This window comes from Schistocerca nitens, chromosome 12, assembly GCF_023898315.1.
Source record: "Schistocerca nitens isolate TAMUIC-IGC-003100 chromosome 12, iqSchNite1.1, whole genome shotgun sequence".
Lineage (NCBI taxonomy): Eukaryota > Metazoa > Arthropoda > Insecta > Orthoptera > Acrididae > Schistocerca > Schistocerca nitens.
In genome coordinates, this window is record NC_064625.1 from 193416459 (window position 1) to 193432731 (window position 16273).

Genomic DNA, 16273 nt, shown 5'->3' on the forward strand with positions numbered 1-16273 from the left:
GTTCCAGTAGCAGATTGACCATATAACAACTTGTAGAGGTGACAAAAATTTCATTTTCATATAATTATTAATTCAATTTAAAATACTGTCATAATCTTTTATCGACAGCTATCCAGCTCATCCGTAAAAATAACTCTTGTGCCACCTTCTCTACTGCCACCAGTAAACCTGTTAACCAGATGCCTTCTAGCACTCCTATGATTACCCACAATCACCCTGGCCTCGAAAAGCTCAACCACATCCTTCACTTGTGCTTAGACTACCTCTTGCCATGCTGTGGGATGAAGAATATCCTACCGACATCACCATAGAAGGGGTGTTCTGCCGCCCACCCCATCTGCACAATATCCTTGTCACTCATTACTCCAGTCCTACGCCCAATGGGTCATTCCCACACAGTCGACCCGGGTGCGAGACCTGCCCTGTTCACCCACCCACCCACCACCTCCTATCCCAGTTCAATCACAGGCATGTCCTACACTGTGAAAGGCAGGGCCTCATGAGAAAGCAACCATGTTATATATCAGCTGTACTGCAATTACTATTCAGTATTCTATGTTCACATGACAAGTAACAGGGTCCAATCACACGAATGGCCACTGCCAAACGGGGGAAAACTGCAAACTTGGCAATTCAGTTGCCAAACATGCTGCGCACAACAACGCAAATGATTTCAACAGCTGCGCGAGCATTTTCGATACTCTCTTCCGGCAATAGTTTCTGTGAACTACACAGCTATGCTCTTGCAATATCTAAACCTTCATTAATGTTTTTCCCACTGCCTCACCTTACCTTCTCCCTTCCCTCTTCTGTCCACACAATTTCTTCCCCATTCAGATCATGGGCTGCCTTCTCCCACCACTCTTCCTACACCCCTGCTTCATGTGGGTGCACTCTCTCTCTCTCTCTCTCTCTCTACCTCTCTCTCTCTCTCTCTCTCTACCTCTCTCTCTCTCTCTCTCTCTCTCTATACCTCTCTCTCTCTCCCCCCACATCTCTCCCCCCACATCTCTCCCCCCAGCCCTCTCCCCTCAGCCCTCTCCCCCCCAGCCCTCTCCCCCCACCCCTCTCCCCCTCCCCCCCCTCTCTCTCTCCTCCCCCCGTCCTCTCTCTCTCTCTCTCTCTCTCTCTCCCTCCCTCCCTCCCTCCCCTCCCCCGTCCTCTTCCCCCCCCCCGTCCTCTCTCCCCCCCGTCCTCTCCCCCCCGTCCTCTCCCCCCCGTCCTCTCTCTCCTCCCCCCCGTCCTCTCTCTCTCTCTCTCTCCTCCTCCCCTCGTCCTCTCTCTCTCTCTCTCCTCCTCCCCTCGTCCTCTCTCTCTCTCTCTCCTCCTCCCCTCGTCCTCTCTCTCTCTCTCCCGCCCCCCGTCCCCTCTCTCTCTCTCTCTCCCCCCCCTACGTCCTCTCTCTGTCTCCCCCCTACGTCCTCTCTCTCTCTCTCTCTCTCTCTCTCTCTCTCTCTCTCTCTCTCTCTCTCTCTCTCTCTCCCCCCCCCTACGTCCTCTCTCTGTCTCCCCCCTACGTCCTCTCTCTCTCCCCCCTACGTCCTCTCTCTCTCCCCCCTACGTCCTCTCTCTCTCCCCCCTACGTCCTCTCTCTCTCCCCCCTACGTCCTCTCTCTCTCCCCCCTACGTCCTCTCTCTCTCCCCCCTACGTCCTCTCTCTCTCCCCCCTACGTCCTCTCTCTCTCCCCCCTACGTCCTCTCTCTCTCCCCCCTACGTCCTCTCTCTCTCCCCCCCGTCCTCTCTCTCCCCCCGTCCTCTCTCTCCCCCCGTCCTCTCTCTCCCCCCCGTCCTCTCTCTCCCCCCCGTCCTCTCTCTCGCCCCCCGCCCTCCCTCTCGCCCCCCCGCCCTCCCTCTCGCCCCCCCGCCCTCCCTCTCGCCCCCCCGCCCTCCCTCTCGCCCCCCCGCCCTCCCTCTCGCCCCCCCGCCCTCCCCCTCGCCCCCCCCCGCCCTCCCCCTCTCCCCCCGCCCTCCCCCTCTCCCCCCCGCCCTCCCCCCTCTCCCCCCGCCCTCCCCCCTCTCCCCCCCGCCCTCCCCCCTCCCCCCCGCCCTCCCCCTCTCCCCCCGCCCTCCCCCTCTCCCCCCCGCCTCTCCCCCTCTCCCCCCCGCCCTCCCCCTCTCCCCCCTCCGCCCTCCCCCTCGCCCCCCCTCCCTCTCCCCCCGCCCTCCCTCTCCCCCCGCCCACCTCTACACCCGCCCCCCTCCCCCCTCTCCCCCCGTCCCCCCTCTCCCCTCTCCCCCCGTCCCCCCTCTCCCCCGTCCCTCGTCCACGCACCCCGTCCCCCCTCTCCCCCCGTCCCTCGTCCACGCCCCCCGTCCCCCCTCTCCCCCCGTCCCCCCTCTCCCCCCCGTCCCCCCTCTCCCCCCGTCCCTCGTCCACGCCCCCCGTCCCCCCTCTCCCCCCGTCCCTCGTCCACGCCCCCCGTCCCCCCTCTCCCCCGTCCCTCGTCCACGCCCCCCGTCCCCCCTCTCCCCCGTCCCTCGTCCACGCCTCCCGTCCCCCCTCTCCCCCGTCCCTCGTCCACGCCCCCCGTCCCCCCTCTCCCCCGTCCCTCGTCCACGCCCCCCGTCCCCCCTCTCCCCCGTCCCTCGTCCACGCCCCCCCGTCCCCCCTCTCCCCCCGTCCCTCGTCCACGCCCCCCGTCATCTCTCCTCCCACCCGCCCTCTCTCTCTCTCTCTCTCTCTCTCTCTCTCTCTCTCTCTCTCTCTCTCTCTCTCTCTCCCCTCCCCGTCCTCTCTTCCTCCCCCCCGTCCTATCTCCGTCCCTCCCCCCCGTCCTCTCTTTCTGTCACCCTCCCACCCGTTGTTCCCCTCGCTGTGATCAAAAGTATCCGGACACCTGGCTGAAAATGACTTCAAAGTTCATGGCTCCCTCCAATGGTAATATTTGAATCCCACTCTCGCAGGCATATGTTCAATCAGGTGCGTGAAGGTTTCTTGGGGAATTGCAGCCCATTCATCACGGAATGCTGCACTGAAGAGAGGTGTTGATGCTGGTCAGTGAGGCCTTGCACGAAGTCAGCATTCCTAAACAACCCAGAGGTTTTCTAAGGAGTCAGGTCATGACTATGTACAGGCCAGTCCATTACAGGGATGTTATTGTCATGTAACCACTCCACCAAAGGGTGTAAGCCCCCCCTCCCAATGGAAACACGACCACACTCTAACAACACCACCACCTCTGAATTTTACTCTTGGCACAACATACACTGGCAGATGATGATCACGGGGCATTCGCCATACCCACACCCTGCCATCGGATCACCACATTGTTTACCGTGATTCGTCACACCTCACAACATTTTCCACTGTTCAGTCGTACAATGTTTATGCTCCTTACACAAAGGGACTTGTCGTTTGGCATTTACCGGCGTGATGTGTGGCTTACGAGCAGCCGCTCAACCATAAAATCCAAGTTTTCTCACCTCCCATCGAACTGTCATAGTACTTGCAGTGGATCCTGATGCAGCTTGGCGTTCCTGTGAGGTGGTCTGGATAGATGTCTGCCTATTACACATTGCGACCCTCTTCAACCTTCGGCGGCCTCTGTCAATCGACACACACAAAGTTGGCCTGTACGCTTTTGTGCTGTACATGTCCCTTCACTTTCCACTTGACTGTCACATCGGAAACAGTAGACCTAGAGATGTTTAGGAATGTGGAAATCTCGCGTACAGATGTATGACACAAGTGACAGCCAATCGCTTGGCCACATTCGAAGTCTGTGAGTTCTGCGGAGTGCCCTATTCTGCTCTCTCACGATGTCTAATGACTACTGAGGTTGCTGATAGGGAGTACCTGGCAGTAGGTGAGAGCACAATGCACCTAATATGAAAAACGTGTGTTTTTGGGGGTGTCTGGATAGTTTTGATCATATAGTGTATATAGTCTCTGTTAGCCTTGTTTCAGCACAGACATAGTTTTATGTTGAGCTACTTTGCTAGTCATTGTGCATGTGTTATTAAGAGAGTAGTGAGTTGTCATTTACCAATTGAGAAATCTGCTTGTTGCATAATATTATCTTCCAATTTAATAAGTATGTTTCAAATAAACAAGTGAATAATTTGTGGTGCTGATGACGCTCAGAAGTTTCTCTTTTGCATATAATACTAAAAATCGTGAAAATGTACGCAGCAGTGCTAGTATTACTACTCAAACTGCCCTCAATAGGGATTAACTGTTCCTCTTGACTTACTCTGTGCCATCTAAGCTCTTCAATACTGTGAATGTATTACCTGGTTTGGTAATAATTAATGCACATATTAATTTAAAACATTTCTCACTTCAAACTGTTAGATTTCTGTAATGTGTTTCTAAATTTCTTTGAACAGGGATGTGGTGTAACATCTTCCTCTTTTCCAACCTCTCACTGTTTGCGTTCCTGCCGTTTGCCTATCTCTTCACCGAGTCAGAAGGATTTCCCGGCTGCCGTAAGGTTAGTATTAGTACGAGTGATGTGTGTGTTACCGTTGTGTGGTAAATGTAGCTAAGACATATTCAAACAGCTCTCTCTCTCATGCAGACAACCGGCAATCAAATTTATAAAGTGACTAAGTTTATTGCAAAAAGAGTATACAAATGTAATTGTGGAAAGACATAATAGAACACAATTTATTTGTTGTTGTGCTTTGGAGGTTATGTGTGTTAGAAACTGAAAATTATAAACTAATATCAGTATTGTAAAAATTAATGAACAGGTTTATTATTGCAACCGTGCATATGGAGTACCTGGAATGATTACATTTACAGATCAATAGCACAAAGGTACCAGGTATCGTCCCGAGCTGAAGTACACGGCTTAGCCTCGGTGGGCAGCAATGCAGTCATTCACTCCGGCATCCAGTCTATCGTGCACGTGGCAAATACTGTCCCGGGATACATTATACCACGCCCGTTCGTATTTCCGTAAGAGTTGTCGGTCGTCGAGTCGCACGAGTCACTTCTCGTCCGATCGTATCCCGCGTGTGCTCGAACGGAGGCGAGTCCGGACATCTTGATGGCTGGGGAAGGTGCCGCGTGTCGTGCAGAGCACATTGAGTTTTGTGGGCAGTATGTTGCAACAGAACGTCACCTTCCTGTCGGAAGAATAGAAAAAAGACGTGTCTGACGACATTCTGCACGTAAAGAGTGCCGGTTTGCGTCCCCTCTAGAAATGCTAGAGGTGAACGAGAGTCGTAACTCGTCTCACCCCAGACCGTAATGCCTGTGACGGGGCGCGTGTGTTCGAAACGAATGCACTCTACGAGAAAGTGGTTAGCAGGCCCGTGTCGTACGTGCAGACGACCGTGTCTCGCACGCAGACAGGATGTCTTTTGTTGCTGAAGACCGTGGTGCACTGTTACGTCTTCAAAGTGTTCTCTGATGGCGCCAGCCGTGCGTGTCGATGCTGTAACCTGACTGGAAGACAGGCTAGAGGTATGTGTGCCCACAGTCTCACTGCTAATAACCAGTTCGTAACAGATCGTGTTGACACATCTGAGCTCACAAACAGTCTTATCTGTGCTGTGCTAGCTGTACAATCTGCCATTGCTGCCCAAGTAGTGTGGCAGTTTCCGAGAGGACTGTCTTGCCAGTTGGAAGGCCACAATATGACCCTTTTCAAACTTGTTCATTTCACTGTAGGAAGCACTAGTGCGTCTTTGTGGCACAGTTGCCTGCTGGCTTCACATGTTTGCACTGCACTGAGCTTTTTAGCTGTCAGCATTCCGTATTAAAGGGTGGACGCAGATGGCTCTCTACTAGCTGTGTCTCTATGCTATCCGTGGCGGACGATGTTAAAATCGTTATCAGTACATTTACTATTCCCTCACTCGTGTATTCTGCGATTGGGTCAAAATTGACATCAGCTTTCCAGGTGTACTAATTTTTTATCCGGCAGTGTATATATGATTTATTGTGTTCTGTCAGTCCCATGGTTATGATTGAGACTTATTTTTGGTGATGGAATCCAAAGCAGGGGAAGCAAGATCTTCATAGAAGAGCATTGCCTTCACATTTCCTCCGGTATATGGGGGTGGGGTGGGGTGGGGGGGGGGATGGAGAGAGAGAGAGAGAGAGAGAGAGAGAGAGAGAGAGAGAGAGAGAGAGAGAGAGAGAGAGAGAGCACTCCGTGAGGCCTGATGTATAAGTTAGCTGTGAGGTAATGTGATACATTTTGTATCACTGAGACAAAGAAATTGTTGAAAGTTGTGTGTATGTTTGGGGTTTTCAGTTGCCTTACAACAGGTATTTCCATCAGATAAAATAAGCACACATACTTATGTTATGCTTCAATTCCATTGAATGACTGACAGATTCATTCATTTGCTCATTTCATTCAGCCTGCACAATCAAATATATATTCTGCCTTTCAATTATCAATTGTTAATCAGCCACAGCTATGAAAAGTTGTTGAAGCATAATTCCATTTATTAATTAAGTTTGTAAACTTTTTCCATGAACTTTTAATTTTGTTACATTACTACTGGCCAGATTTGAAGATGGAGATATTGCGCAACTGTTCATGCGGTACTATTGCAATTACCGAGTTTAAAGACTGCTTATTTATTTATCTGGTGTTTTGTTAATATTAGTGTATTTATATGGAAAGTTCACATAATGACTGTAAAGGTAACAAATACTTTCCCCATAAATTATGTTTTGTTTACCTGTCTCGCAGTGGCAGTGTGTTTGCATATTTTTGTGTCCGTCGTAGGGTATCATGGCGAGGGTGCACGAGACATCTGTGATTCTCGTGCTCCTGGGCGTGACCGTGTTGGGCATGACGTACGTCATCGCTTCTTTCTTTGAGGACCAACATTCCACCATCATGGTTATGTTCAGTAAGTACTACTCGAGCACTGCAATTACTCGGAAGCGTTCGGGAAAGAGAATCACAATTCAAAAAGTGTACTGTACAAATGCTCTTAAACTTTTTAAAATATTGAAATAGATCAAAAGCACAGCAAAAGGCAAAGTTAAATTATGTCGACACATTCGAGCAGTCTGCAGTTAACAAAAATTTTCTGTGACAATGGTGACTTTTGCTGTGTAGGCCAAACCGAGAAAATATGAGGGGTATTCGGAAATGATTTACAGTCGTTTTACAAATACTGCTCACACTGTGGACACTTCCTCTCGTAGGATGACGAACTGATTCTGGTAACTGCCAATGCTATGTGGCATTTGTGAATAGTGTATCTTGTGAAAGGAAACTTTTGTTTATTAACTGGAGAAGAGTAGAAACGACAGGTATTCATAAATATTTAACTACAGTGTGAGTCCGAGAAGTTCCCGTCCCAAAGGCTTATTACAACTGACTCGACCAGTTTGCTACTCGAAGGGAATTTGCACACGAGAATGAGAGTACTCGTCTGTCGACATCGCAGACTTCCCAGAACACCGAAGTCGAGTCTCGATCGGGTTACGGCTGATAGACGCGTAACCTTCGACGAAATAGAATGGCGTACGGGCCTTTGTCACGCGACCCTGCTGCACTCCATTATTTGTGACAACTTGGATGTGGAAAAGGTGTGTGTGTGCATTGGGTTCCACTTGGGACTTGGCACAGGTCCAGAAGGAGCACAGAGTTGAAGTCTGTCATTGACATTGGAAATGGAGAATGAAGATGCAGATTTTTTGGAGAAACTGGTGTCTGGAGATGAATTATGGTGACACTGCCCTACACCTGAGGAAAAAACCTAGTTCATGCAATGGAAATATCTGCAGCCCAAGAAATTTCATGCTTCTCCATTTACAGATAAGCCTTTTGGGACACTTGGGGCATACTGCTGGTGGACTGGCTTCCAGAAGGGGAAGCTGTCAACAGCAGTGCGTAGTGTAACACCCTAAGACAACTCGGACACAGGACTCGGCAAAAGTGACAGAGCAAGTGGTGAGAAAGGGTGCTCCTCTGGCACGACAGTGCGTGGCCCCGCGTGGGCAGTGGCGTGATAGCGAGGCTGACATTGCCGAGTTTCACTGTTGTGCCACACCCGCCGAATTCTGTCGCCACCTGATTACCCTTTATTTGATAACGTGAAGGAAGTGCTGTGAGGTAAGAGATTTGGCAACGGTGGAGAATTTCGGGCAGTTGTCCACGAGTGAGTGTGCAGTATCCCCAAAAAGTTGTTCCGTGATGGAGTAATGAAGTTGGTAGGAAAGTGCCAGCCGTATATTGACATTGGTGGAGAGTATATTGGGAGATTCCATGTATATTGACTCACATTTATTTACAAATAAGGTAAAAAAATCCAGCTGTTGTAAATCATTTCTGAATTCCACAGAACTCTGAGGACACTGCACAGCGTGAAGAAACTTAAATAGCTCCTCACTGTGTCCATATTAATGGAGACTTTGATCTTACATTTTAGAAACCTAAGAAAGACATAAACATTTCATTTTATTCCCCCGGGCTTTAAAATTAGTAATAAATTAAGTGTTTGTGTGCAAACACACACACACACACACACACACACACACACACACACACACACACACACACCTCTCTCCAAGCGTAACTTCATCCTATTCCATTTATGGCATAATCTTCTGGAACATGCAACTAAGGTGAAAAAGTGTTCATTCTAAAAAATTTTGCTGTAAGAATATTATATTAAAGTGATAACTGCACACTTTGAAGAAGCCCTTTCTGGGGACCTAGGTATTATTATAGTTGCATGCCAATTTGTTTACTCATTAATGTTATTGTGATCAATTTATCACTTCTGTCACCTTTGGCAATGTCTGTCGATACGAAAAACTGTTTGGAACCCACAGTATTCTGCAGGTATCCCTATAACTCGCCTGGTAAGACTGTCTGAACATAAGAGTAAGACAGCAATGTACCATCTCTGACAATAGTATGCCTAGTAAACCACAGTGGTGTTCTAAACCATCATTGGATTGGGAACAGCTTTACTTACTTACTAAAACAAGTGAATTGAACTGAGCAACTCACAGTTACAATGTATAGTAGTTACTAAGGCACGGCAATGTAAGGGAGGTGCGATTAATGTGGATTATTTCGAGGTGAGGCTGGCAGATTCTTTCACCGGCAACAATTCGAGCATTTCAAGTTTGCACCTCCACTGTCTCTCACTATGATTACCACTGAAACAGTCTAATTGATTAGTATACTAGTTCTCCTTTTAACAGTGTGATATTTACTTCTCCTTTCTTAAGGAGAAGCAAACATCATCCATTGCCATGATAAAGAACACGGTAAAATACAATCACAGTTGAGGTCGCCATTGTTCTAGAAGACTGCAGGTCGATTTGCTTCCCAGTGTGGTTTCTGATAGGAATATTTTAGAAATTAGAGAGACTGGCTCCCTTTCCAAAAGATATATTGTAAAAAAGCTTTTACACAAATACACGTAGCTCACTCGCACCACACGTCCGTCCCAAATAGTGGACAGGGAAAGACAGACAGTCGAAGAGTGAAAAAATTGATATTGGCTAAACGAACATTAGAAGATAGATCAATATTCATTTTTCCTTCTGTGCGTCTAGTATCCACCACAGATACTAGAAGTAAAAATAATTTCCATACACCCTGTGCTCCCCCCCCTTCTCTAGGGTTCACAGTGGGGCTTTGTATTGTGGTACAGAAGTCGATACAAGTTGCCGATGGACATCAGACAGGACGCACAGTAGTGATCGTTACCAACTCCTTCTACTGTGTATCTTAGCCAATAAACAACTGATTTGGTAAAGAATTGAACTCCCATGTTTAAAACAGTTTCAAATTTCTGAGTGCTTTACAATTAACTTAATGTGTTAAAATATTTCACTTTAAGCATGTAAGTGAGAAAAAATGTGTAGCAGGTTTTAAATTATGTTTCAAGTTTGTTGGAAGTCACCAGGTGCTCTCACTCTCAAATACCAGATGTATATATTCCGGGTATTTGCCTCTGGATATATACACAGTTTCTAACTGTAATACTTGTCCTACTGTGTTGAACCTTTCACATAAGACCAAACCTCTTAATGATTACAGTATGTCAACATTTTAAATGCGATTGTTATTTATATGAAATACTGAAAATCAAATATTTGTTGGCCCTGCATATTGTTAGATAGGCAGCCTGCAGCACGGTCAGGGTTCCGTGCCCATAGATTGTCACTTAATAATATGGATATTTGCACTCAGGAAAGCTAATCCTGCTTATCTCTGACTGACTGCCAGTATAGAGACAGCTAATAGTGGTCCGTGTAACAGTTACACAAATGCTTTGTAATAGTGGCTCATTGGTAGAGGAGGAGGAGGAGGAGGAGGAGGAGGAGTGTTGTTGTTGTTGTTGTTGTTGTTGTTGTGCTGGAGCTGTTTTTCTCATAACATATACTGGATGACCGATAAGTAATCGACGATACGATAGGAAAAGTTATTCAAAGCAAAAAAGCCCAGTAAACACGAGACCCGAAGAGCTATTGGGAGTACTTAATCTTTCTTACTGTGAAATACATCTGATCTACTGAAGAAGTGCTCATAGTTTTTAAGCTATCTGATGTTTACTAAGATTCTATTACTCCGAATGATTGTCCCTTTCATATTCCAATGAATATTGACCATTTCTTCTGGGACACCCTGTGTGTATACAAAGTAATTTGGAAGTACTTATCGTAATTATCAATTTCGTGAGGCTACTCGTAATTTGTAAGCAGTATCTGCCTGTTATAGTAGAACTTGTCTCTTCTGAAGATTCTCCTTAATGACAGGATTGACAGAACAACATGTCGATATGAATAAATGAACAAATAAAGTTCTGTCAGTGCTCGACTATTATTTCTTAGAATACGATACACATTTGACATTTGCAGCAAAACGATAGTATTTACGTGTGTATTTAATTACGTGTAATGATCAGTTTGAAAACTGGCACACACATTCACTTTCCTCTTGTGATAAATCATAAATATAAATGTATGACAAAATTTATGATTACACAGATTTTCCAGCGTAACACTTGTCGACGGTGTTCACGGGTACCGTATGCGGCCAGAGTTCACCGTCATCTCCAGGTGAGATCACAGGTGCACAATCGTGCCGGAACTGAGGTAACGTCGGCTACGGTGTCTCCTTTATATCCTGTGAACTGGCTGCGGCACGTGCACGACAAGTGAAAGCAAAGAATTGCAGTGCTGCCAGTAGTAGAAACTAACAGAAGCGATGAATTGCAAATTGAGATGCAGCTAGTTGAAAACTGGACTGTTGTTGTTTTATACCTGATAAAATAGGGTGCCATATCGTGCATAGAGGAAAACCACCATCTCTATTAATTATGTCATCAGATAACCTTATTTCGATGGGTTCCCTAAGTACACAGTCCCAGTTACGGGAAGCCGGAGCGATAATTTCTCTCTTTTTTTTAAATGATGTAATCTACCCTTCATTGAGACAATGTTCAGTGACACCAGAAATTTCCAGGCTGGAGCAAACGTGTGCGACATTGATGTTCCACACATCTTTCGTAAACCGTACGAGTAGTCAGTCCCGTATAAGCCTTTCTGCAGTGACGTAGAATTTTATATACCCAGGTTCCCTTAGTCTCGAGATACAGGAAGGGTTGTATCTCTCATTTTTTTAAATGAGGATTCTTGAAATTTCCGGAGAAATGCTCCCTGCTGAGGCTAAAAAAGCAATTGATGTACAAGTATCCATTGTTGGTTTACACGGTGGCCCAAATTGAAAAGCACAAATAGTTTGATAGTAAGTATATCCATTTTTTCTGAAAACAACCAAAAGATAATCCAGTTCCTGTGTCAAATTATCAGAATCTGAAATAGCATACGCTCTCTTTACCAGTGTACGTATATGTCGGTACGGAGGTAGCAGTCCATATGCGTAGGTTTACGGTATACACTCTGCCCTAAAGTAACATTTTCTTTTTTATGTACCAAAACATCCAGAAAAGGTAATTTGCCACCTTTTTCGATTTCCATAAAAAATTTGATGCATCGACGAAGGCAGTTAAAATGATATAAAAGTCGAAGAGCTTCCATTCCGTGTCGCAAAATGATAAAAATGTCATCCACATTTCTTGTATGGGAGTTGTACGTACACTGCTATTGCAGATTCTGATATTTTGACACAGGAACTGGATTATCTTAAGGTTATTTTCAGGCAAAATGGATATACTTACCATCAAATTGTTCATGCGTTACAATTTGGACCACTGTGTGAACTGACAATGAATGCTTGTTAATCAGTTGCTTTTTTGCCCTCTACAGGGAGTATTTCTTTGAAAATTTCGAGAATCCTCACAAAATATGATATTAAAAGTGTCCTTTTGCCCTCGGCCAAAACTAGAGCCCTTCTCGGATCTGTTAAAGATGATATGTGATTGAGGAAGCCCAGGGTATATAAAATTACCTGTCAGTGTGAAGAGTCGAGTATCGGACAGACTATTCGTACAGTTTACGATCGACGTATTGCCACAGTTTCTAGTTAACTCGGGTCGTATACATAAGGAATCCATCAAAACGAGATTTTATGATGACATTATTAATAGAGGTAAAGGTTTTCCTTTAAGCGAGATACGGTATCCTATTTTATCTGATATAAAACAACAGTTGGGTTTTCGACAAGCTGCACCTCAGTTTGTGACTCGTCACGTCTTTTAGTTTCTGCGATTCTTCGATTCTCGGAGGGCAGCCCTTTCACTCGTTGTGCGTGTGCTGTGGCCTGTTCCAGGAGTACGAAGGAACACCTCATTTGACGTTACCTCGGTTCAGGTGCGATTGTGCACTGGCAGTCTCACCCGAAGGTGGCGGCCAATCGGACCGTCGAAAATATCGTGTCTTCGGGACGAGGAAATCTGGCCGTATACTGGTGAAGAGCATTGGTGTGAAAAAACTGGTTTGTAAGAAAAGTAAGATCTGTATAATATAGAGGGTGTTCCACAATTCCTTTAGGGACTGTGGACAGAGCTTTCAACATAAAGTTATGATAAGGAAGTCATCTGTGCAAATATACCATTTGGATGTAAAATAAGTTTGAAGATTGCACCACTGTTGACTCTCACTCACGTACCATTTCCATCTGCCAACAGCTGCAAGAAATTGTTACACTGACAACGAGGAGAGTAGACTGTCGTGCTCCACAGACTGCGCGAGGATTTGCAGACATTTTGTGCGAAAGCACGTGCCACAGGTACACCTCGTGCAACGAATAATGCGACTGCCACACGGAGCGACTCCCGTAAACGAACGGGACGGGATTCGTCGAGTTCGTGTGCGCACTGTGAAGTGGAAGGTTTGGAAGTCGCCCGATTTTCAAACTTATTTTACATCCGAACTGTAAATTTCTGGACTCGGGCTGCCTACCGAAGCTTTATCTGCTAAGTCTCCTATACAGCTCGTAGAAGCACGTAGTACGGATTGTGAAAGACATTGCGTAAGCTCTGCTCTAAACTGGGAGACAAAACAAATGGGCGTTGCAGTAGAATAGTCTTGGAACTTGTAATGTCACCTTTGTACTCGGTACGTCATTTGAGAGAAACTTGTGTAAGTGACAAATGGGAGATAAAGTTACAATGTTGTGTATGGTGTCATACGTGAGGATGCAAAACGTCAATCGGCAGCAAGTTGGCGTTTTGCCAGTTACTGATGAAAGATCTGTTTTTAATACAGTCCCCTGATTCGGGCATTATAAAATCTAATTTCAGAATGCGAAAGAGTGAGCGTAATAATGGTATGATCTTTGATTGCAGTGTTTTGTCAGCATATGTGTGTTCTAATAACAGTTTGTAAGGATATATTTTCCTCATTTTTTTGCAGATTTAGGCAGCTACTACCTGCCATTCCTGTATTCGTGTATATCATTCATCGGAGCACTCATCCTGCTGTGTAAGTATAAGAACATAATATAGTGCTGGAATAGTCACTTTGCCTGCTGACCAGTTGAGTCGATCGTTCATTTGGTTACACTCTTATCTTCAGTATCCACCCAGACAGGAAATTTGCAAACGAGAGCAGTGTCTGTCGAATAGTGTTCACGTCCGGCAGATCTGTTCGAATTATCGAGGGACTGCTAGAGTGCCTTCTTTCGAAAGCAAAATTTGGAAAGTTCGTTGCAGATTAAAAGTGGTGACAAACTGGGACTCGAAACAGGGACCTTTGGCTTTTGCAGGTAAATGCTCTGTCGATTAAACTGTACGCGTTCGTGTGTGGATAAGTCGATCGGTGGTAGCACTTGCCTGCGAAATGAAAAGATTCCGGGTTCGAGTTACGGTCGGGCATAGCATTTTCGTCTACCGGTAAGTTTCGTATCGACACATATTCTGCTACAGAGCGAATATTTATTCTGCAGTGTGGTATTGACAATAATTTTCAAATAATTGATTTTTAGTTTTCGTATTGCAGACCACCACATTCGTTAAAGTTATAGATGAAACCAAAGACGTGAATACAGTAAGCAGATTCAGAAGATGGGCTCACCTCATTCCCAAAAAGGACCTGCTCTGCACTGAAGGCCAGAAAAATGTCGCTCAGTTTCGTTTCGGATTGACGAGGGCCCCCTACTCTTCGACTGACTAGCGAGGGGTCGAACGGTCGACTCTGAGCAGTATTGCGAGAAAGTGCTCGAGCTCAGACGGGCCATTGAGAGCGTGCTTTCAGGTGGGACAGTGCTTCTCTATAACAGTGCTGTGTCAAGTCTGGTCAGGAGAACCCTTGAACTACTGAAGAAATATCAGTGGGAGGTTGTGGAACATTGTCCTTACAGCCCTGATATCTCACTCTGTGCCCCACGTATCTTCGACCCCTTAATACAGTCTTTGAAAAGTCACAAGGGAGTACGGGATCTGGCACCGACCGAGGAGTTTCTACGCTGAAGCTGCCCACTCCTTCCGTACATTTTGCGATCGGAGTATCGAAGTCAATTGCGTTTATGTATAGCTGTACTCTTCCGTGTGAATTGTAATGATAATATTGTTATTAAAATTTCTTTACGTATTATTAAAATCGCCTTTTCTTTTGGGCACATCTGTACTCGGATGCAAAGGAATTTGACAAGTTCTCAACTAATATGAAACAAGAAATATGGGATCATTAGCAAATAAATAGCAAATTTGAAAGTCACAGAGTTCACATTCATACACAAGTAAGGAAACAGAAGCAATATCCTGTAAATCTGCAGGCTTTCCTGGCCGTTGACACTGAAAGCAAAATATTCTAGATACTCAGGCGGCAACATATTCCTCTTAAGTTTCTTCAATTCCAGCAGAGGCATCACAACATTGTACTTAAAAAAACACTCAAATGGCACGAATCACACTTATTGGTGACCAGTTTCAGTCTGAAGGAGCACCATCGACAGACTGTACTCCAAATTTGATGTGTGGAGACAGATTGATGGAGCACGACCTGCAGTAACATACAGATACATTCAGTACTTGACAGCATTTGGAAACTTCTGCAGTTCCGTTCCATAGATCCACCTCCACACATCACGGATATGATGTGTAAGTTGAGGTGGCAGTCACTGAAATGAAGCCATATTTTGTTGCAGCGAGTTCTCTTCACGAGATTTCAGTTGCTAACTTTCTCCTCCAAATTCGAGAGCTCTCAGGTTTTCAAATCTTGACCGATGCAGTCTTTCATTCTCCCCTCGTAACATCCCACCGGTTAGTAAGTAGTTAAAAAATGGTTTAAATACCTGCGAATATCTTGCCTTCGGTGTCCCTCGACGACTGCATACGTCAGCATAAAATATGCTTGTTCAATAAATACAGGATATCATTATGGATTTCACTACAATGATGTAGGCCACAACTGAAGTAAAGTAAGTACGTAGATTTATTCACTTCAAAATCCGTATCTTATGAGCTCACGACCAATCTTCGGTGTAACAAGCCTCATCGTTAACTGATGGGAGAACATACTACACTGGTGATTTTAAATAGTCGAGATGCAGTAATTTGATAGAAATGCGTGTATGAGGACCGTGGCATTGTTCAACACTAATACTCAACAAAGTACAAATATAAAGTCACATATCATTCTGCCTTTTGCAATATTAAATCAAACTGTTTAACACTCTGAAATAATCTGTCACTGCACTGTTCTAATATGCTGTTTTAGACAATGTCCAATACACGAGTTGCTTTATTGTAAATCCAAAACTGAATCGTGCACCGAGAACTTATCTCAACTGTACGCACAGATCTGTCTTCTAGTGGGTACAACACTCATCTGCCTAACAATACTCGAGGCCGAGTATTTATACTCTTCCTGCAATGTACTACTGGTTATAATAACGCAAAACATAACTTATAATATTGTCACGTTGAAGA

At 45.6% G+C, this 16273-nt stretch overlaps 1 protein-coding gene across 2 annotated transcripts in view; it reads left to right on the top strand.

The window, feature by feature from the left end:
• LOC126215157 (protein Lilipod) overlaps positions 1-16273 on the top strand; it is a 413331-nt gene that overhangs the window by 302749 nt on the left and 94309 nt on the right. For both annotated transcript variants that reach the window (XM_049941822.1, XM_049941823.1), the window contains exons 4-6: positions 4331-4434; positions 6694-6820; positions 13758-13826. In XM_049941822.1, the coding sequence (XP_049797779.1) occupies positions 4331-4434; positions 6694-6820; positions 13758-13826 (300 nt within the window). The remainder of the gene's footprint in view (positions 1-4330; positions 4435-6693; positions 6821-13757; positions 13827-16273) is intronic.